A 21,194-nucleotide genomic window follows, 5' to 3' on the forward strand; every position below is an offset into this window, starting at 1 on the left:
TCCCTACTTGTTCATTCATCATATATTTATTGGATGCTTACTTTGTACCAGGAACTGTTTTAGGAATTGGGGATCCAGCAGGATACAGAGCAGAGCCCCAGCCTTCTTGGAGCTTATATTCTAGAGGAAGGAGATAGTTTTAGAAAAATAACTTCTGATTTTTATAAGGAAGTGAGAAGTTGTGATTTGTTTTGAATGAGGTAACATTAAAAAGGAGGCAAAATAGCATAGAGGTTAAGAGTGCAGTCTCTGGAGTCAAATTGCCAGGAATCCATATATTAATGGTGCAGTCACCCTTTCCATGTCTCACTTTCCCAATCTGTAAAGTGGGGATAATAGAGTTCTTACCTCATGGGGTTCCTTGAGGGTTGAGTGAGATAATTATTGTAAACTGCATGTCTGGCACAGAGTAAGCATTCAGTACAGGTTGCTCTGATGAATCAGTTTGTCAGAGAGGAAAGTCAAAAGGACTTTTCATATTCTCAAAATTCCTATCAAAGAAGAATTGTATTTTTTTTTTTGTCTATTTATTTTTTTCAGTCTGTCTTATAAAGGTTCTGGGGCTATGGTACTGTATAGAGATGGTAGTACAGGGCAGAATCAGACCTGACTGCCTCAGTGTGTGACCAGTTGCCAAATATTTGTGGGTGTTTTGGAGTCATTTCAACTGTTTAAAAAAAAAAAAAAGCTGTAAATAGCTTCATTCTCAACGGCACTGGTTGTTTCACAGACCTGAACCAGGCTTATTTTTGAAACTATTGTGCACCTGTAACACTTAGGTCACAGACTCAATGCCTCAGTCCAAGAAACCACACTGAACATGGAGATGACTTTTCTGGGGGCAATTTTTGCAAAACCCAGCAAAAGCCTTTAAAATGCATTTCTCAACGGCATCTTATGTCCATGTTCAGGAATTTACCATAAGGAGATCACGATCGCATTCTCAAACATATTCAAGAATAAGAAAAAAATATTGGGCACATCCTAACATTAAAATCCCCCAGAGTTCATGAATATATTTATGAAACCTTTATATCACATATTTCAACTCAATGAGTCAATCTAGTATGCAAATTTCCTTGGTTAAAAACAAAAGTAGACAAAATGAAACGTCTCTCTAAGAATTCAGTGATCAGGAAACAGTCAGAGGAAGAAAATACACTGTTGTTAAGTAATAAAATCTCAAACAATAACTAAAGCAATGGGTAAATTTAGGTAGGAGTTGTGAAGAACAAAAGCCTTTCTTCTTACCATCAAGTTACAAAGTGAGAAATAAAAAGCAGGAAGTTGATGTTGAAATATTATGTGGTATCATCACTTGAAGCAGGAAGCTGATGTTGAAATATTGTGTGGTATACACACTGAGCTATTTTTTTTTCCTGATCACATAGTTTTCCTGTAATGTGATATCCAATAAGAAGTAAATATAGGGCATGTGGTTATATTATGTTGGGTATCTGAACTCTGCAGAAGGCATCCTAGTTTCTATATAATGAATGTTTACATTTGCCTCAGTAAATCTTGAGGATTGGGCTTTATATCAGAAGAAGAGTTCTAATTTTGATTTTTCACTTCTATAATCTATCTGCTATCACTTGTTGGGTGTCTATTATTCATGTATTAATACTGACTTCCTACAGTCCTAAGGGTGTGAGCCTAATTCTACCTTTTAGGATGAAGGACTGAAAAGATAGTATATATGCAGATTTTAGGCTTTTCTATAAATTAGTGTCACTCAAAGTCCAAGTACATTGCTTCTGATTAGGATATTAGCCCTCTATAAGGGCTACCCTGGGTGTTTTAATATTTTTAATAAAAATTGTATTTAAATTTATTGCTCAGAATAATGTATGATAATTGTAATAAAAGTTCAAATAAGGCAAATGATACAGAATTTGAAAGTAAAAATTTCTCTCTTCTTCCCCATTGCCAATCCATTCCCCAGAGATAACCAAAGTTCGGAGTACATTCTTACAGATTTTCTTCTGTATGGAGACATATACACATAATTGTATACATATAGTAATATGTATTAACTAAGATCATACTAATCATATTCTCTAACTTGTTTTGTTCCCACATAATATATCTGACATTTTTCCATGTAAGTAACACAGATACAGTTAATCCTTATTAATGGCTCCATAGAAATCTACTGTATGGATGTAACACATTTAGTTGCCATTTTTGAATTTTCTTTGTACTTTCCTTTCCTTTCCCTTTCCCCTTCTTTTCCCTTCCTTCGTTTTTTTGTGATTATAATCTGAGTTCTGATTTCATTTCTTGAGGTAATGTTTTTGGAATCTCTACTTGGTAATATCTGGCACATTAAGCACTACATGTTTTGAAATACAGAGTTAAGTACTAGTATTTAATAAAGTAAATAGTAATTTTAAGGAACTAATAAAATACAAATATAAAAATAAAAACATAAAAAAGAAATAAAATATGATCAGAATACAAAGCATGAAAATACAGTAATAATAAAAATAATTATAAAATTCACATTTTTGGTGTATATTTTACTTGATTTATTTCTTGACCTCCATAAGCAAATACCATTATAAATCTATAGGTCCCTTTAAACTAATTTCTTTGATGACTGGTTATTTTGATTTACTAAACAGAAAATTATTTTTGTTTTCATATCTGTAACTTTATTTCCAGCCTCCCAGGTAGACCAAGAAACCAAGTCGTTGCATCCAGAAGAGGAAGAATTAGTTTCCCGGTTCAATGGCATGCTGGTAAATGGTTAACAACCAGCTCTCCTCCTTTCTGCCCATAAAAAGAAAGAAAGAAAAAAAGCCCTGATTGTAGCTTTTGTTGATTTCCATGGTATAAATCTATTATGGCCTATTTCAAGCTACTAACATGACATCAACTAGCTTGCAAAACTCTTGAAAACTTGGCACTTGGCTCTCCCTAGCCAGTTTGAGTCAGCTCTGGTACGTCACTGAAATGGCTCTGTTCTCATCTGTGGGATGTGATTGGGACGGGCTGCATGGGTGTGCAACCCGGCTAGTCACCCAGGACCCCATGCTTCGCTTAATGCTCTGTGTCACCTTGTTGGATTTCTTAATAACATGTTAACAAGGGACCGCACATTTTGATTTTTCACTGGGTCATGCAGGTTGCAAAGCCAGTCTGCTCCAGAGGGCGGGAGCTTGGGTCCCCACAGTGCCCATCCATAGAAGGGTGGGTAGAGAGGGAGGCGCTGGGAGAATGTGCAGTATGTCTCCCCCAATGTGTCTGCGGCCCTTGGGAGACACATGGCATCATTCCCTGGGATTTTGTGTTTCTTCCCAGCAGACTTGGGCTGTTCTTCTTTGCTAACATTTGTCAGCATCAATGAGGTCAGTTTGGCCTCGAAAGTTTTCTATTTTATTCTTTAAAAAAATTATCTCATGCTTTGTTTACTTTCATGGTTTCTCATTATTACATTTAATTTTTTATTAGAGAAGTTATAGATTTTAGGAAAATCATGCAGATAAAGCATAGAATTCCCATATTACCCCTCACACACACACTTTTTCCTATTTACTAACATTTTGCATTAATGTGATACCTTTGTTACAATTGATGAAACATTATTATAATAATGCTATTAACTATAGTCCATGGTTTACATTACGGTTCACTCTTTGTGTTGTAAAGTTCTACGATTTTTTAAAGAAATTTTTATTCTGTGACATGTACACAGCCTAAAATTTCCCATTTTATCTACTTTCCATCGTACAAGTCATTGGTGTTAATTATATTCATCATGTTGTCCCAGCACCACCACCATCCATTCCAAAACCTTCCCATCTCCCCAAACAGAAACTCTGTACCGATTAAACATCTAAGTTTTAAAAGATTTTTATTTAGAAATAATTTCAAATTTACAGAAAAGCTGCAAGAATAAGAATTATACAAATAACACCTGCGTATCCTTTATCCAGATTCACCTGTTGTTGACATTTTGCCCTATTTGCTTTATTATTTAAGTGCCCTCCTCCATATGCACACATATTTTTTTCTGAGCTACTTGAAAGTAAGGTGCATATTTATGGCCCTTTACCCCTAAATACTGTAATGTGCGTTTCCTAAAAATAAGGATATTCATTTACAGAACTATAGTGCAGTTATCAGCACCAGAAAAGTTAATATGAATATAATGCTTTCCTCTGTTTGAGGGTCTATATTCCCGTTTTGTCTACTCACCCAATGACGACCTTTATAACTTTTTTCCTCCAGGACAAGATTCAATCCAGGATCATGTATTTAGTTGTCTCGTCAGTGTCCTTTCATCTTGAACATTTCCACACCTTTTCTTCATTTTTTTATGGCCTTGACACTTTAAAAGATTACAGTCACACTCACTTTTCATATATATAAAAAACAGAATTTCCTCATTTTGCGTAGGCTTGGTGTTTCCTTGGGATTAGATTTGCATTACATGTTCTGGCTGGAATATTGCACGAACGACATTGTAGCTCTCTCAGGGCACTTCATCTGGAGACACCTGCTGTCCCTCTGTCCCCAGTGGTGATGCTAATTTGGATTATTTGATCAAGACATCATCTGATTTCTTTACTATATAGTAACTTTTTTAGAGTCACTGATTTTTCCCTTGCAACTAATAATGCTTGCAAGCACTGGGGAGACATTTTAAGGCCATGAAAATAACCCAGTCCTCATCAAAATGTCCAGTTAAGTTAGTATCTGTTGGTGATTCTTGAGTGATCCAATCTTTACTGTGTTGATTGCAAAGTAATGACTTTCCAACTTCATTATTCTTTCCACATTTACAGGTCATCTTCCTGTAAGCAAGAGCCCTCCTTTATCCCCTGGAAGTTTTTCTTTTTTAAAGAATGTGATTCCCCAGCATGGATATTCTAGGATTCCCTAATTCTAAGCTAAATTGCCCAGTTCATAAATTTAATGTCCTCACACTTTTATCAAATACTTCTGTGCTCAGATTTGCATGTGGGATGCAGATAAGCGCGTACACCCATGGGACTTTGCTCTTTGCCTCTTAGCAATTCAGTGGTGTCTAAGGAGTGTGACTCAGACTTGGTCTCTGTGGGCTGCTGTCCTGCTGAAGTTAATGATTCTGGCTATGGCCAGATGAAGACAGTGGAAGTTGAGGAGGTGCTGGAAGTGCCAAGGTTGTGAGCGTTGTGGGGGCAACCTAACATTACGTATGTTCTCATAGACGCTCAGGTTTAGAAGGTGCTGAAAAGTTATGTAGGGCACTCCTGTCCCTCCCCATGAAGTGATTGATGGGTAAAGTAAAAATTGGTAAATCATCTTCTGTTTCATAGGCACCTGGCTGTTTTTCCTTATTTCAAAGAACACTGCCAACAATTGGATTTATTGAGTAGAAGTGTTCAAGCAAACCTCTGAGAAACACCTCTAATCTGTTTTAAAAACAGATCAGCGTTTTGGGTATGGCATAGGATTTTCTTAAAGAGAGACATTCGTACATGCCATCACTTGACTTCTGGCATTCCCAAGGGAGCCTCCCCCGTGTTGGCCTAGGGCGCTAATACTACGAAAGATCTGGAAATCCTCCACCCACAGGTTCCCCCAGTTTAATGGCTTAATACCCAGTTTAGTACTTGTTTAATCTTTTGTCACTTGATTTAATGTACTTTTCAATCATAGGGAATCTAACATTGACCATGAAATGTGGGTGAATCTATCAGGGAGACATAATAGCAGCCTCTTTGTAAGGCCTTGCTGGACCTCTGTTGAAAACAGTCTTAGACTGAGTGTGGCCAGGTTGTGGGTCATTCATTCATTCATTCGTTCATTCCTCTCTGACACAAAAACTCAAAAGTGTCAATAGAGAATGCAACGCCCTCAGGGAAAGAGAGACAGACAGACTCTATGATTTAGTCCTGGTTTTTGTTCCTGATGATTTCATTAGCCCAAGGGAGGAAACAAGTCTTGGAACCCAGGGCTTGGCAATGCTGAGCAGAGCCCACTCCTACATCTGTGAGGTACTGATCACAGAGGATTTGCTTAACTGCTTTTTCAAAGCAGCTGGACAACACCAGAAAGCAGACTTGCCTGGCCCTTGGATGTTGCTGAAGATTCTAGGATTATGAAGGAAAGGAAACCTCAGGAAACCTTTCAGAAAAGAAAGGCAGGAAGTGCTTTGGAAAACAAACTATAACTTCCTTTGCATTTTTTCCCTTGGCTGGGAAATTCCAGTGTTGTGCGGCCCTGGGAAGGCAATGTAGCTTTGTTCTATCTTCAAAACAGGTCACTTTCTATGTGGGCTCCAGCAGGGAGGTGCTCCTAGTGCTCAGAGGTGAACAGTGGGGCCAACAGTGCTGCCTACCACACAGCCAATGGCAGGGTCAGCCCCCTCCAGAATTCCTTAGCCATGCCCTCTCTGGGGTTTTGTCCAGCTAGCTAATGCTGAAGTGGGGTGGGGTGGGGGACATGGGGAGGATACAGAAAAGATGAGGGCGTATCTCCCCTCTATTACAAAAGAGATAGGTACTAAAATACTTTTCTTTACTTTGCTCCTTTCATTTAACAATACCTCTGCATCCTAGTCCACTGTGTAGATGTGCCATCGTTTTGTCTCGCTAATGGAAGACATTAGGGTTATTTCCAGTCTTTAGTTATTCCAAATGCTGCAATGAATAAATACCCTTAGGCATGTGTCACTTTGTATTTTTGCCAGGGTGTTTTTGTGGACCATCCCCTTTGGAAGGAATGAATTCATTCTCTCCCAATGATCTTTTTTATGATCCTTCCAATGATCTTTTTTATGGGTGGGGATTGGGTATCCATCCTTCTCTGTGTCATCTAGATTTTCTCCCTCATACTAATGTTTGAATGTCCAACATGCATTTCCTGTTTCTCAACAGCAGGAGTCCTGGAAAAATGAGCATGCAAGAAATAATGGTAGGTGTCCCTAATTCACTTTTTTTTTTTTTTTGCATGGGCAGGCACTGGAAATCGAACCCGGGTCTCCAGCATGGCAGGCGAGAACTCTGCCCACTGAGCCACCATGGCCCGCCCTCTAATTCACTTTTTACAACTTTGATCAGTATGGAAGGAATAGATATATTTGCTATATTCCAAGCAACCCGGGATGACTTGGGAGAAGGCTTACAAATTAGTGGAAAATTCATTTCTTATCCCAATTCAGGGCAAGCTTCTGAATATATGGATTAGCATGCTTTCTTTGGGCATATGGAGAGGGATGAATGGTTTCTACTGGGAAAGCCTAGAATAGCAGCATCTAGGAAAGGCTGGCAATAGCTTTCCCCTACCCTTCAGGATTAGGTCACCCTCTGTGGATTGGGAAGGAGCCCTGGGCAGGCTGAATCCTCCAGATGGGCAGTAACAGGTCACAAAGTACAGTCCTAGGGAACATTCTCTACAGAGAATTAAAAGGCTCTAGGTGCAGATGGCAGATTTTACAGGGAGAGAAGAAAGAGAGAGGGACTTGTCAATAGCATATTTAATTTTCTGAATCCCAGAGTCCTCCACTGGGCTAAATTACTTCTGAACATACAGGTACTTGGCATAGACTCTCTTTGAGTGGTAAAGTTTATGAGAGCACATTTGTCCTTTTTTTTTTTCTGGAATTTTAAGCTTCAGAGTCGAAAGACGCACCACTTTCCTAGGATCCACTATTTCTGCCTATCCTGGAGGTGGCATGATGTAGTGATGAGAATGTTGGAGAGAGTTACCATTTATTGAGCATTTGTCATGTGCCAGGTCCTGTTCTAAGAGCTTTTTTCTAGGGTTTATCTCATTTAATCTCCCAGACGTTTGGAGATGGGTACTATTCTTATTCCCATTTAATGATGAGAAAATAAAGACCCATGAGTCCAGATCTGGCTGAAGTTCATGGAGTGAAAGAGGAGAGGAGCTGAGATTTGAACCCAGCCTCTGACTCCAAAGGCCACCCTCTGACATCCTGACCATATACCCCTGTGTAGCTATATGAGCTCAGGCAGTGGCTCCCTTCCCTGAAGAATAAAAGGAGTTTCTTCCAGCTTTACAATTGTGTGGTTCCAAAGTTTAGACATGACTCATTACCTTCTTCCCAGCACGCGGAGGAGTTTACAGGCACTCAGTGCCACTACAGTGTGGGTCCCTTTTGGGGTGTTCTCTTGCCTGGGGAACACTGGACTTGCTCTGCCTGGGCTGAGCATTCAAGAAGGACTCTAACTCCTAGTTAAGGACTAATTCAAACCTTAGAGACAAAGGCAGAGCTTGCCAGAGTCTACTAAGAACTTCCTGGAGTGGAGGAAGACAATGGTGTCATTTTACATTTTTCTGTAACATGCCATGTGACAAAAATTCTTCTCCAGAGGAACCTGGGAGTTTGCCAGAACACTTTGAAGCAGTGCAAACTTCAGGCAATGCCAAAGGTCAGGCTAAGATAATCCCAGTGCCTTGAGTTGATTCTGAGCATTTTTTTTTGTTCTCCACCTGACCCTTCTTGGTGTCTGCCCAACCCTTCAGGTTCCAGTGACAGATAAATGCCAGCTCGGCCCAGGACAGCTTGAGCTGATTTATCTGATCCCAACTCCCCCATCCTATCCTCTGTCAACAGTCATGACTCCAACCCTGATAACATTAAAAGTAATGGGATAACAACCACTGCTGTCAGGAAAGGTGTGGAGGCTGAGTTTAGGTCTCAGGAATGCCTTGAGGGGGAAAAAAATTCTCCAGAGTCAGATGTTATGTCAGAAAACATGACTAAGGAAATTGTCATGTTTGGGAAAAGCTATTTGAAGAGTCTGAGTGCCTCTCTTTCTAGGTGACAGAGCAACAAACGGTGCACTAGCTCCGGTCTCCATGGAGATGTTGGAACCATCTGTCAACACGACAAATTCCCAAACCATCAAAAAGGTTTGGAGACAGCCCTGCCCTCCATTGCTGTGAGGGCTCAGGGCTGTTTGTTTCTGACCTGGTTCCTCCTTTCCCTGTGACTGTCTCTGACCTTCCTGGCTTTTTCTGTAACCATCAGAAGTGTGCTGATCTTTGGTGAGGGAAGTGATACCATTGTCTTTTCAGTAGTGCACATACTTTGGGCTATTTCCAGCAGAAGGGAAGTTTCCTTTTTTTTTTTTTGGCTGAAGCCCCTTTCTCTCTGGCTAGATCAAAGATGTACCATGTTTTCAGGGGATCATTTTAGACACACAGAGGCTCTTCTGAAGGCAGTTCAGCTCATTTGTAATTGCATGCTGTTTACAATAGCCTCTGAAAATTCCTACCATGATCATATATATATATAAATATATATATATATATATATATATATAAATATACACACACACATATAAAATATGTATATTTTGGGGGATGCATGGTCTGGGAATTGAACCTGGGTCTCCCGCGTGGAAGGCGAGCATTCTACCACCCAAGTGTCCGATCACATTATGTTTACATCCGGGAATAATGTTAAAAAAGAAATGTCTGTTTTCAGAGGAATCAGATCATTCCAGTACCCTACCATCTGAAAAATCGCCATTTGATATTTTTGTTCTCTGTTAAACCCTTACCCATGCCTCCTTCCCTCTGCCAATCCAAAACAGTAGATGATTTTGCATAAACCCTGGGTTTGCCAGCCATAAAATACACATTCTGCTTTTTGACTGTGAGAACTGTAATTCTCCAGTCAAACCAGATGAAGGCTGAATTTTAATTGGGACCTGCCATTCCACCTTGGAATTAATCAGTTAATTATTGACCAGGACCAGGATCTTGAGAAGGCAATTGATTGTCGAATGGGAGGGGCTAGAATGCCTGGGAGGAGCTCTCCTGGCCTAAAAGAAAGTGGCTGATATTAAGAGTAAATGAGGTTCATCCTTTATCCTGGGTTTTAGGACTTAAAAGGCTCTTCGGAATTATATTTGGATTACGGTTTAGCAGTAAAACTGAGTACACAGGGTGGTCAAAATCACTAGTCTTTCTAGATGTGATTTTGGAAATAATGTGGCATAAGTGACCCAAGGGGTTTAGGCTAAGGTGTAAATAAAGCAAAACCAAACCAGTTTTTAAAACTGGCACTGAGATGTATACACCCTGTTGTAACTCAAATTGGACCCCTTGGGGTGATTGGTTAGAAATCCCTAACCCCTAAATGGAGCTTCCCTAATGACTGGTTGCGTATGTTCTTCTTTCCAGGAGGCAGCCGTGTACAGGATGGATCGGAAGCACAGAGGTTACTGTGTCATTGTCAATAACCAGAAATTTCATTCACTGGGAGAGAGAAAGGGGACTCGTAAAGATGCAGGTAAAAAAAGTCTGAAATAGTTCATCAAGGGCAAGTTGGGGATCTTAAAATCATTTTTAATTTTCACATGCTCTTTATAATTTTTATCTTTTATTTAAATGTAAAGATGACATACTAAATGTTCCTGAGCTGCTTGTATAGCCCTGGGTGTCACCAGTCTTCTACAGACTGACAAGGGCCCCTGATCACTTAGGATTCTGGTTTGGGGGAGGGCGGGAGCTGTGTTTGTGACCCTGGAAGAGTCCCTGGGCCTCAGCTCCCCACTTGTGTAATAGAATAATAACAATAACATCTGGTACTTTAAGGCTCAGGACAATGAGACAGCACGGTAGGTGCTGTAAGAAGCCATACTAATTGTAAAATGTTATTGCTATTATGAAAGTAATAAATATTCAAAGTTCAGACTATTTGCTGTGCAGTTTTCTTCATTTCATTTCTGTTTCCCCACTCTCTCCTCCGTTTTGTTTTTTTTTAATTTTTTAATTTTTTTACAGATCACCTGTGTTGTGTGTTTCAGTGGCTTGGGTTCAAAGTGAAGGTGTATGACGATGTCACTGAGAAATGCCTGGAGGAGGTTTTAGAGAAATATAAGAGCCATCCAGGCCACACTGACGGGGACTGCTTTGTGTTCTGTGTTCTGACCCATGGGATATTTGGAGCTGTCTACTCCACGGACGAGTTCCTCATCCCCATTCGGAAGATCATGTCGCATTTCACAGCCCAGCAGTGCCCTGGCCTGGCACACAAACCCAAACTCTTTTTCATCCAGGCCTGCCAAGGTGAACACATACACCCTTCAGTGTCCCTTGAAGCAGATGCTCTGAGTTCTGAGTGCACACACCCATCTGTCACGGAGGTGAGCCTTCAGCACAGCATTCCTGTTGAGGCTGATTTCTTGCTCGGCCTGGCTACCGTCCCTGGCTACGTATCCTTTCGGCACGTGGAGAAAGGCAGTTGGTATATTCAGTCTCTGTGTAATCATCTGAAGGAATTGGTTCCAAGGTGAGAGGAGTTCTGAGTTGTTGCCTGCATCTAGCCGTCTATGTGTCCGTCCATCTGTGAGCGGTCCATCCATTCACTAAACTTGTATTGAGTGCACACCTGGCGAGTAAGTGTCTGGCAAGAAAGAGGAGAACAGAGAGAAAAAAGTCCCTACCCTCAAGTTGCTCACAATCTAGAGGGGTAGACAAACAAGTAGATGAGGAAGGGCAACCCCAGGTGGTGCATACACACTGTAAAGCATGGAGTGTTACGGGAACATGTAGGATAAGAATATTACCAAGACTTGGAGGATCTGGGAGGCATCTACAGGTGTGGGGTGAAAGACATGCTGGACAGAGGGTCAGCAGGAACAAAGGAATGGGGCTATCCCTTCATTCATTCATTCATCAGCCACTCCTATCTACCACCTTTGGATTCTCTGACATAACATCCTTGGTTTCCTGCCCCTGATCTGGCAACTTCCTTAATGTCTCGGCCACATGCCCCTCATCTGGTTCCCTGGTAATGGGTTTCACCAAGTTTCTGCCCTGGACCCCCTTCGCTTCTCTCTTTCTATAGCCCCTCTTGGCAACTTCAGCTTTACCTGGCAACTATTGGTTCCTTCAAGAAACATTTCCCAAATTGCCATCTCTGGTCACCTTGAGCTCTTGAAGGGCAGAGATACTGTTTCATTCAACTTTATATCCTCAGTATCTGATATAGTGACTGACAGATTGTTGGATTTGATAAATATTTGTTGGACAGATGAATGGTTGACTGAATCAACCTTATTCTTCAAGTCAGCCCTACACATTTCTTGCTGCCTGCCAGACATCCTGCCTCTGTATTGCCTTTGGACCTCACACTCAATTTGCAGTCCTGAATTTATCGTTCCAGTCCCCTCCAGGAGCTCCTACTCCTGAACTTCCCATTTCCAGGAGTGGCCACAGTGCCTTTCTGGGACTTCAGAGATTGAAACCTTGACCTTTGCTTTCCTCAATCCTTTACCACCTTCTCTGGTCCTCCCCAATGACCAGACTGAAAAGGACAGTCGATGGTATATGGAAAGCCAGTGTTCTAAATGCTTTACACGAATTACTGCATTTGATACTCACAGCAATTCCTGAGGTGAGAACTCTTAAGATTCCCATTTTAGAGCTGAGAAAACTAGGGCCCAGAGAAGTAAGTAACCTGACCAAGACCATACAATGTGCAAGCGACACAGCCACAATTCAAATTTGAGTTCTGTCACCAGAGCCTGTGCTCTGCTTCCAGTGATAGGTGTCATCCATCCTCAGAACATTCTGGTAAATGCTGCACATCCTGCAAGCTAAGGCTCAAATGCCATCCCTCTGTGGAGCCTTTTCTCCCCCAAAAGTTCTCCCTTTCTCCTCTGAACTTACAACAAAACTTTGATCTACTTTTCATATGCTGTTGATCACATACTGCCTTGTATTATGAACATTGTGTATATAGCATCCTTGTTAAATGTCTGCATGTTTAAGTCAGGAATTGTGTCATGTTTATCTTGTACCCCTCCCAATACAGGGGACATTATGATTAGTACGTTTTCTCTCTCTCTCTGTAATCATCTGTTTTATATCTGTTTGATACCTGTTTTAGTTTCCTAGCTGCTAAAACAAATACCATACAATTGATTGACTTAATAAAAGGTATTTATTAATGCACAGTGTCAGAGGCTAGAAGGCTTGCTTCTTCCTGGGTCAGACCTTCTGGCTGGACAACAGTCTTTTGATCCTTTGGTTTTCCTGTCACGTGCAGTACAAGTGGTGGCATCTTCTCCTTTCTCTTCTACATTCCATTAACTGCCAGCTCCTGGCTGCTCTCCATGGCTTCTCTGTCCATGTCCATTTCCTTTGCTTTTAAGGACATCAGCCATGTTGGATTTAAGGCCCAGCCTCATTCAATTTGTGCACACCTTAACTAATAATGTCTTCAGAGGTCCTTTTTACAAATAGGTTCGCATCCACAGGACCAGGGGTTGGGACCTGAACATACCTTTTGTGGGGGGTATGGGTCAACCCTCCAAACTCTCTATTTATTACTGTCTATTGGCTTGGAAGAAGAAATGGAAAAACAATTATATGCAAAATCCCTTTGTGGACCAAGTGCCTTGTAATGCAAGATGTGATTATTATGATGTTCTTAGTCACTGAGTGTAGAATGGACATATTTTATATAATTTAGCCTTTCAAGTTCAAAGGAAGCATTTCTTTTTATTTAGCAGGATTCTAGTTAGAATTTAGGCATGTTAGAATAGGAAGGAGCCGCATATTACAGGGTCAGTTTTCTAAGAACTTGATATTTAGTTTCTGCCTCCTGATTGAAAATATTCTTTCTTCTCTGCCTGCAGACAGGAAGACATCTTATCTATCCTCACTGCTGTCAACAATGATGTGAGCCAACAAGTGGACAAATATGGAACAAAGAAGCAGATGCCTCAGCCTGCTTTCACACTACGGAAAAAACTAGTGTTTCCTGTGCCAGAGGAAGTATTTTTCTTGTAGTCAAGAGTTTTCCTAGACTATATGAGTCACAGACTCCTTGATCATTTTGGTTATTTCTTCCAATTCTTGCCGAGCATAGGATTCAGTGACAGATGGTGAGCTGGTCTCTGCCCTGTCACTTTAGTAATAGGAAATGCACTGTTTTTCTTTGACACAGCAAGTTTTGTTTTTTTGTTTTGTTTTGAAAGATCTAAATGGTAGAAAACTTTCATTATTGAAAACTTGGGTTGTAGCCTTGGCTATAGTTGTATATCCTAAGGAAAGCCACTGAACTATTCTAGGTGTTGGTTTATTCATTTGTCAAATGAAAGATGGACCCAAATAAAGTTTAGATCCCTTCTAGCTCCGAGAACCACTGGGACTGACCATGCTTAGGTTGAGCTGAGACTTCCTCTCTACATGAAAAGCCCCTGGTTATGATTCTGCACAGCCTTGCTCGGTTTGTTGGATGATGACATCACAGCCTGCCAATCCCTCCTCATTCTCCCTCTGCCCAAGGCTTCGCTTCTGAACATCTACTGAAGGAGAACTTGGGCGATGCCACGTCCATTTCTTACTTTAGTGTGAGGAAGGCGTTCATGCAAGAATTGATTTTCTTGGACTGGGGACAGGTTTTTCTCTAGAAAAATGATGGTTTACTATGAAGAGAGACATGCTCAGCCATGCTGGGAGCATTAAGTTTACAGTGTAATGTCAAATTCTGTGTTGGCCAGAATCTTCCAGTGTCCAGTGATAGATCACCAACTCAAACCCAACTAAAGTAAAGAAGGGAATCTATCACCTCTTTCAACTGAAAACTCATAAGCAGGTAGTCCTGACTTCAGGCGATGCTCGAATCAGAATGCAATTCACCTCTCTCCTGGCTTGGCTTCCTCTGGGTTGACGCTGTGCCATGTGGACCTACAGTCAACAGTTCCCACTTTGTCACTAATACACTTTATCCCTCTGGTCCAAAGGATGAGGAGAGTGGCAGCCCCAGGCACTGAAGCTATTCTCTAAGATCGAGATCGATGTCTTGTCCTGGGCCAAAGAGGTATCTGGCTTGCCTTGTGGAGAGGATGGCTCAGTAGAGAAGACACCATGCTTTTTAAATTAAGATTTTGGACATTTTTATGTACTTGAACTTAATTTTTCAATTTCAAGAGGGAACTGTCCTTTTGAAGTTTTGAAGTTTAGACCTGGAAGGGAGATTGAAAATCCTGTGCTAACAGCTTTCATTATGGACGAGGAAGCAGAGCCTAAAGAAATGAAGTGGCTTGTATATGTCTTCTAGCCATTTAGTGTTTACAGGACTTATTTTCTACCTAAATGAACTGGAATGACATGGGACAAAGCCGGACATTATAAACATTTCCTTAGATAGGCAGGTGCTCATGAAAGATGTCAGGGAATGAACAATAATTCTGAGTGGTGCCTGAGTTTATGAGAAAGTCAAATTCCTTTCCTGTGAATTTGCTATAAGCAGTATACATAGGAAGCCCATATGACATAGCTGGTAATTACATGGATTTGAAGGTAGATAGGTGGAGGAAACAGAGCTAACATGTATGTAAGGCTGATCTTCCCAAACCATTGTTCATGCAAGTCAAGGCTAAGAGCTGGTGGTCACGGTCTTTGTCTACTAGAATTTATAAGAATCGGGAGGGCCACGGTGGCTCAGCAGACAAGAATGCTCGCCTGCCATGCCAGAGGACCCGGGTTCGATTCCCAGTGCCTGCCCACGTGAAAAAAAAAATTTTTCTTTCCCAAACCCTTGGCATTCTTTGGCCATTCAATAGCCTTTCTCTGTAAGTGAAGGATGACATGGTAAAAAGGAGAGAGCAAAGATTCTGAAGACAGAGTCTTGGGTTTCTATTTTACCCTATGAATCCCTTCCTCTGAGACACTAACTAAATTGACCCTGGCTTTTTGAGCCTGATCTGTAGAGAAAATTTTATCTGTTGAGAAGATTAACGAGAATATGTTTATGTATGTTGATTTAAGTTGAATTATAAGGGGCAGTTCAGGCATTTAGGTGGCACAGTCTTCTGCTAGTAACTTAACTGGAAATGACAAGGTTTGAGTTTCCTTGTGCCTAATTCCAGCTGACTTCATTGGCAGCAAATTGTCAGTACAATACTTAGCGATGCCCTCTGAGTAAAAAGCCAGTTCTCCCTTCACCCATTTACAATGTCTCCAGTAGCAAGGAGGCCAGCTCTTAGCCCTGAATCCAGCTGAACAAAATACTATTGATGAAAATATCCTTCATCAGAAACATTTTGAGTTGGCTATAAAAGTCCTGGTCCTGTGGTCTGCTCCATATTTCTGTTTTGCTGGAATTTACTGCTTGTGTGAGGTTAAATTCTAGAATCAGGAAACCTACTGTTAACTTTCTTTTTAGGAGCCTCAGCAGGCAAAGGTCACGGAACACATATGAGTCATAGGTTTACCTGGGCACGAGGAGTTCAATTGTCCTTGACTCATTTCTCCTAAACAGGGGTGTGCACACTTGACAGAGCACGCCCTTCCCCAACGTATAAGACATTATACTTGTCTGTAGAATGTCTGCATTTGTGTGTGTGTCTGTGAACATAGAGCCCAGGAATAGGAAATGATTTGGCCACAGCTATTTGGCAGTGCATTATTGTATTTCTAGAAGCTACAGCCATTGACAGCTGAGATATTTCTGAAGAAATTGGGCAGACTGAGTGAGATTCCTTTATCTTTTGCGCAATCTAAAAATTGTTGTAATTTTTTTTTTTACACAAAACGTTGGCTGTTGCTAAAGGAAATGAAAGACATGAAAACACTAGATAAATTATTATGTAAATGTTGCAGTTACTTAATACTGATGCTATGGGTGTTTATTATTAGAATTATTAGTCACCACAGCAATCCTACTGGCCTTTGCTTCAGGGACTTATAATAGTGGCGGGCAGGTTTGATATCTCAGGTGTTACCTTAGCAATACCATAGCATCTGATGATGTTCAGGTGATGTGAAATGCATAAGCAACTGGTGCATTGTGGGTACTGACCAATCAGAACAGGCACTCTTGGTTTAACAATGGTGAGTGCTAGTAATTATATTGATTAGCACCCCCTTTTCAATGATGCAGTCTTCACTAAAGTAAACCAAAGTAGAGGTATACCTTATAATTGTACCATGAGTGATTCACAAAATCTTCCAGGTAAGACATTTCCTGGGTGGTCTGGCTAAGTTGTTCTCACCCTGGAATTCCTGGGCTCTGAGGTGTTTGTGGGTTTGGTTTTATAGGGTCTATGAATTCTCCACCTTACTTTTTTTTTTTTAGAGGTCGTGGTGCATGGTCTGGGAAACTAACTACATTGCTTTTTAAATACCTTTTTGTTGGTAACCTTGAAAAGTTAATATAAGCAAATCCTGGCTCTCCTGGATGACTGCTTTGTATTTGAGCACTGCACACAATATCGGCACCCACAGAAAGTAACTTTTTGTTGTTGTTCCATGGTTGGGGTTCATGGCTAAAAAGTCTCAAGATTTATTGCCAGGTACTACTTGAAAGCTGCTCCAATGCATCCTCTCACCCCAGGACAGATTCCTACTCCACCATTCCTCACCTTGCTTAGTTCTTCTTTAGAGGGAACCCCCTGTGGGGATGTAGATTTGAGAGCTTGGAAGGACCCTTTTGATCCTGAAGTCTGGTCTTTGGAGTGTTAAGCTACCTGCCAGCGTCTTCCAGCTGTGAGTGGAGGCAGCGGTTTCTGGTGTGCAAGCCTGTGCTTCCCAGCCACCGTTTCATTTTCGGACAGCTTTGAATGTTCTTTTTTTTCCTATTGGATTTAAAGCTGCCTTCTTAGAACCTACTTCGAACCATTGGCTCATTCTAAACTCTTGAGCCATACCAAAAGAAAGTCAACATCCTCAGGTGAGGCGCCTACTGTTTGCAACAATTTATTTAACTTTTTTCCTGGTAGAGTCTGGGTTTTTGTTGGAAGTCTGTAGCTTGTTCTTAAGAATGTATGAGAATGTAGTGATACATTCTTAGCTTTGAACAGGAATTACATTTCTGAAAATGGAACGCTTTCAAAAATGTACTAGGAAAAAAATTCCCTATTTAAGGAAAGACTCATTTGGCAATGCAAGAAACATTTCCTAAAATTTGAATTTTTAAGAGGGTTTTCTATAAAAAAAAATTAATTGTATTAATTTTTACTTTTTAAATTTAATTTTGAGTAGGTAGTGTCTTCACATTGTTTAAAGATAAAAGCTATATGAAAAGGTTTGCAAAAAAGATCTTTTCCCCATCTCTGTCCACCATATGCCCAGTCCTCCTTTCCCACCATCCTATAGATAACCTCAAGATTCCTTCATGCAAATGCAACAAATACAAAGAAATATTTTTAAAATAGATTATTTCTTATAGCAGCACATACTGTGAAATTCATCTCTCATTTGGTCTCATTTGAAATGATTCTTATGCTTGGAAAATACTGGTACAGTTCTAGAATGGGTGTAGCTTTGTAAGACTTGTGGCCTGGGTACTTGTGCATAGGAATTGACACCATTAAGGGATTATTTTCTTCTACCTTTGAGTAAATATCCTCGATTTTATTTAATACATTTTTTCTGGTTATATGGTAATGTTTTCTCATGGAATATTCTGGAAGTGCCAGAACAAAGAATAAATTCATCTGTAATTCCATTCTGGTATCTATTTTCCCATTATTTCGCTTTGCATTTTTCCCTGCTTCCCTTCTCCCCACCATTTTTAAATTAATATTTTAATTTTTTGTCATAACATACGTACAACACATTTCCCTTTTAACCACTTTCAAGTATACAGTTCAATGGTGTTAATACATTCACGTGTTGTATCACCATCATACCATCCAATACCAAACCTTTCCATCACCCAAACAGAAACTCTGTACCTATGAAATTACCTTATCCTCCATACTCTACAACCCCAATCGTGCACCCGTAAACTTTGTCCTTACCAATATCTGTACTTCCACCCAAGTCCCAATTTCAAGCATGCCCCTCTCTGACAGCCTCCTCCTATCACTCCATCTCACTTCTTCTAGGACCCTCACTCCAACAATCTTCGGTGCCACCAGGGTCTCTAGTTGGTCTGGGGACCCTACCTCCCATCGTCACACTGTTACCACCCTCATGTCCCTCCCTCCTCATCCAGTTTAGAGTCCATGTGTCACTGAATTAGTGAAAACTCCGTTTTCCCGAGAAGGTACCTGAGAAGTGGCCAAAACTTTATCGCTGGCAGGCTCAGAGGACTTCCATCCAAAATCTGACTGAGCCCCAAATATTCTTGGTTTCCAAATTATATAGGCTAGTAAGCAAGGCGGAATCACTATAAACACTGGAAAGGGCTGGAATTTCTTTTGTCTGAGATGGGACATGCGCTGAGGACACCTGTTCTGCAGACGTGACCTGGGGCTGCAGACATTCTGTTTTACTCCCTGCTTTCTACATGCTTTAGAAATACATAATTTCTTACATAAATTCATAAAGTGATTCACACAAATGTACATAAATTCATAAAGTTTTACAACAAGAACACTGAGGTGATACATATAAATTTATAAAGTTACACAAAAATACTGAGGTTAAACTTGTAAACTGCTTTATCATCATTAAACCCACTCTCTTATACCTGTTCTCAATATCCTCACCTCTGCCTATGTGGCAAAATCCAAACTCTGGTTAAATCTCATATCTCCATTTACTCCAAGTTTGTTGTTGGAATTCCTGGATATAATTTGTGTGAAAACACGCAACGTTGTAGTCTTGTCCCATTTAAAATGGATGACCATAAGTCTCAACTAGGCTTTCAGTGGTTCCCAGCAAAGCTGTGAAATTCCTCTTTTTGTATCACCCTCTTGCTCTTTCAGAGTATTTAAAACCCTCTCTCGTCTCCTCAGACTCCTGTCACCCTCCACTCCTCCCTTTCACTTGATGACCTCACTTATTTCCCTAGGAAAGAACTCAGTAGAGATGTCCACCTCCCACTACCAAGTCTACCGACCATCTGCATCTTGACCCTTCTTGAACACAAGACCAGCCCCTCCTGCTTCCTCAAGGGCATTGCTCCCTCCTTTCCTCTCAGCTTTCCTATCAGCTTATTCCTCCTTTCCTATCAGCTTGTTCCCCTCAGCACACAAACAATGCCACAATATCTCCCTTCACAAAATGAAATGCCAAACACCTACCTTCTGCCCAGAAGCAGACCCTGAGAGGAGGGTTTTTATGCAAGTGGTTCTTCACGAATTGCTCTCAGGAGAAGTCTGCTGGGAGTAGGGGAAACAGGCATGGAAGGGGAGAAGCCAGGTGAGGCAAAGGTCCATATCTACTGTCTCAGCCTGGCCCAGCTGGGGAGCTCTGAAAATGTACCGCTCAGAGTTTGAGCCAATTGAAGGCAAGGCAGCTGGGTTTTCTGGGCCCTTCACCCCACCGTCCTTGCCAATGGGCTGGCCAGGTGAGGGCACTTAAGCTTCCAGTCACTTCCCCTGGTCTGAGGGCAATCAGGCAAGAGCACACAAGGTGGGGGAGGGGCAGTGTTAAAAATGGACCAGCTGAGATCGGGTGGGGCATTGGTAGTGTCTGCTCCATTCCTCATAACCCCATGTCACATCATCTTTCCCCTTGCTTTCCATCCTCAAGCCTGCCCCCAACATTTGCAGAGCCTGGGGCAGGAGGCACACATACCATATAGATAAATATAAATTAACCAACCAACTGGTAAATATAAGGTGTTCTTTCCCACTGCCTCTGTGCCTTCAAAATGACTTGGAAGGCGATATGTCTACTTTCTGTGATGTGCAGGATGCCTGCCCCTGGTCCACAGGCTGCCCATGCTTGTCCCCCCTCCAGCGCTGAGAAGGGACCTAATGCATTTATTGGAGTCTGCTTGTCAAAGCTTCTCCCACCGACCTCTTACCCCCAACCCACAGCTGCTCTTGGTTCAAGCTTTGGGCCCAGAAGTGTAGGCACCAATGGTATGGTCCTCCCTCAGGAGACAGAGCTGGGGAAGACACCTGTGCAGGCCCTGGGAGTTGGGTTTGGACAATCTGGGCAGGGGATTTGAAGTTCTGGGTTTCCAAAGTGTGAAAACTAGACATCAGGGAATCGCCTGGACACTGAGATGGCACGTTGCCTCGGCCTCATGGACTTCTGACCTCATAGGAAGGGAAGTGATTGTAGAAGGTTCAGAATGGGGCCTCTGAAGAGCAGAACTCAGGGCAGGGCCTGTCTTGCCCAGGTCTAAGTGAGGTGGGGAACACCTAGTCCAGTTACCATAAGCTATTATCATCTCTTGCTTGGACTCTATGGTATCCATCTATCTACTTCCTCTGCTTCCATTCTGGCTACTTTGCCACAAAATTCTGTTCTTCACATGGCAGACAGAAGAATCAGTTTAGACTATAAACTAGATTACATTGTTATTCTTC

At 41.3% G+C, this 21,194-nt stretch overlaps 1 protein-coding gene across 2 annotated transcripts in view; it reads left to right on the forward strand.

The window, feature by feature from the left end:
- The window catches only part of CASP10 (caspase 10), a 36,341-nt gene extending 17,889 nt beyond the window's left edge, over nucleotides 1–18,452 (forward strand). Inside the window, exons 5-10 of one of the 2 annotated variants that reach the window (XM_077154665.1) lie at nucleotides 2,668–2,744; nucleotides 6,870–6,906; nucleotides 8,780–8,871; nucleotides 10,150–10,258; nucleotides 10,753–11,260; nucleotides 13,614–18,452. In XM_077154665.1, coding sequence (XP_077010780.1) covers nucleotides 2,668–2,744; nucleotides 6,870–6,906; nucleotides 8,780–8,871; nucleotides 10,150–10,258; nucleotides 10,753–11,260; nucleotides 13,614–13,767 — 977 coding nt within the window. In that variant the 3' untranslated portion in view covers nucleotides 13,768–18,452. The remainder of the gene's footprint in view (nucleotides 1–2,667; nucleotides 2,745–6,869; nucleotides 6,907–8,779; nucleotides 8,872–10,149; nucleotides 10,259–10,752; nucleotides 11,261–13,613) is intronic. The other variant, XM_077154666.1, reaches the window with a different exon arrangement.
- Nucleotides 18,453–21,194: the final 2,742 nt, after the last annotated feature.

This window comes from Tamandua tetradactyla, chromosome 3 (genome assembly GCF_023851605.1).
Source record: "Tamandua tetradactyla isolate mTamTet1 chromosome 3, mTamTet1.pri, whole genome shotgun sequence".
NCBI classification, from domain to species: domain Eukaryota; kingdom Metazoa; phylum Chordata; class Mammalia; order Pilosa; family Myrmecophagidae; genus Tamandua; species Tamandua tetradactyla.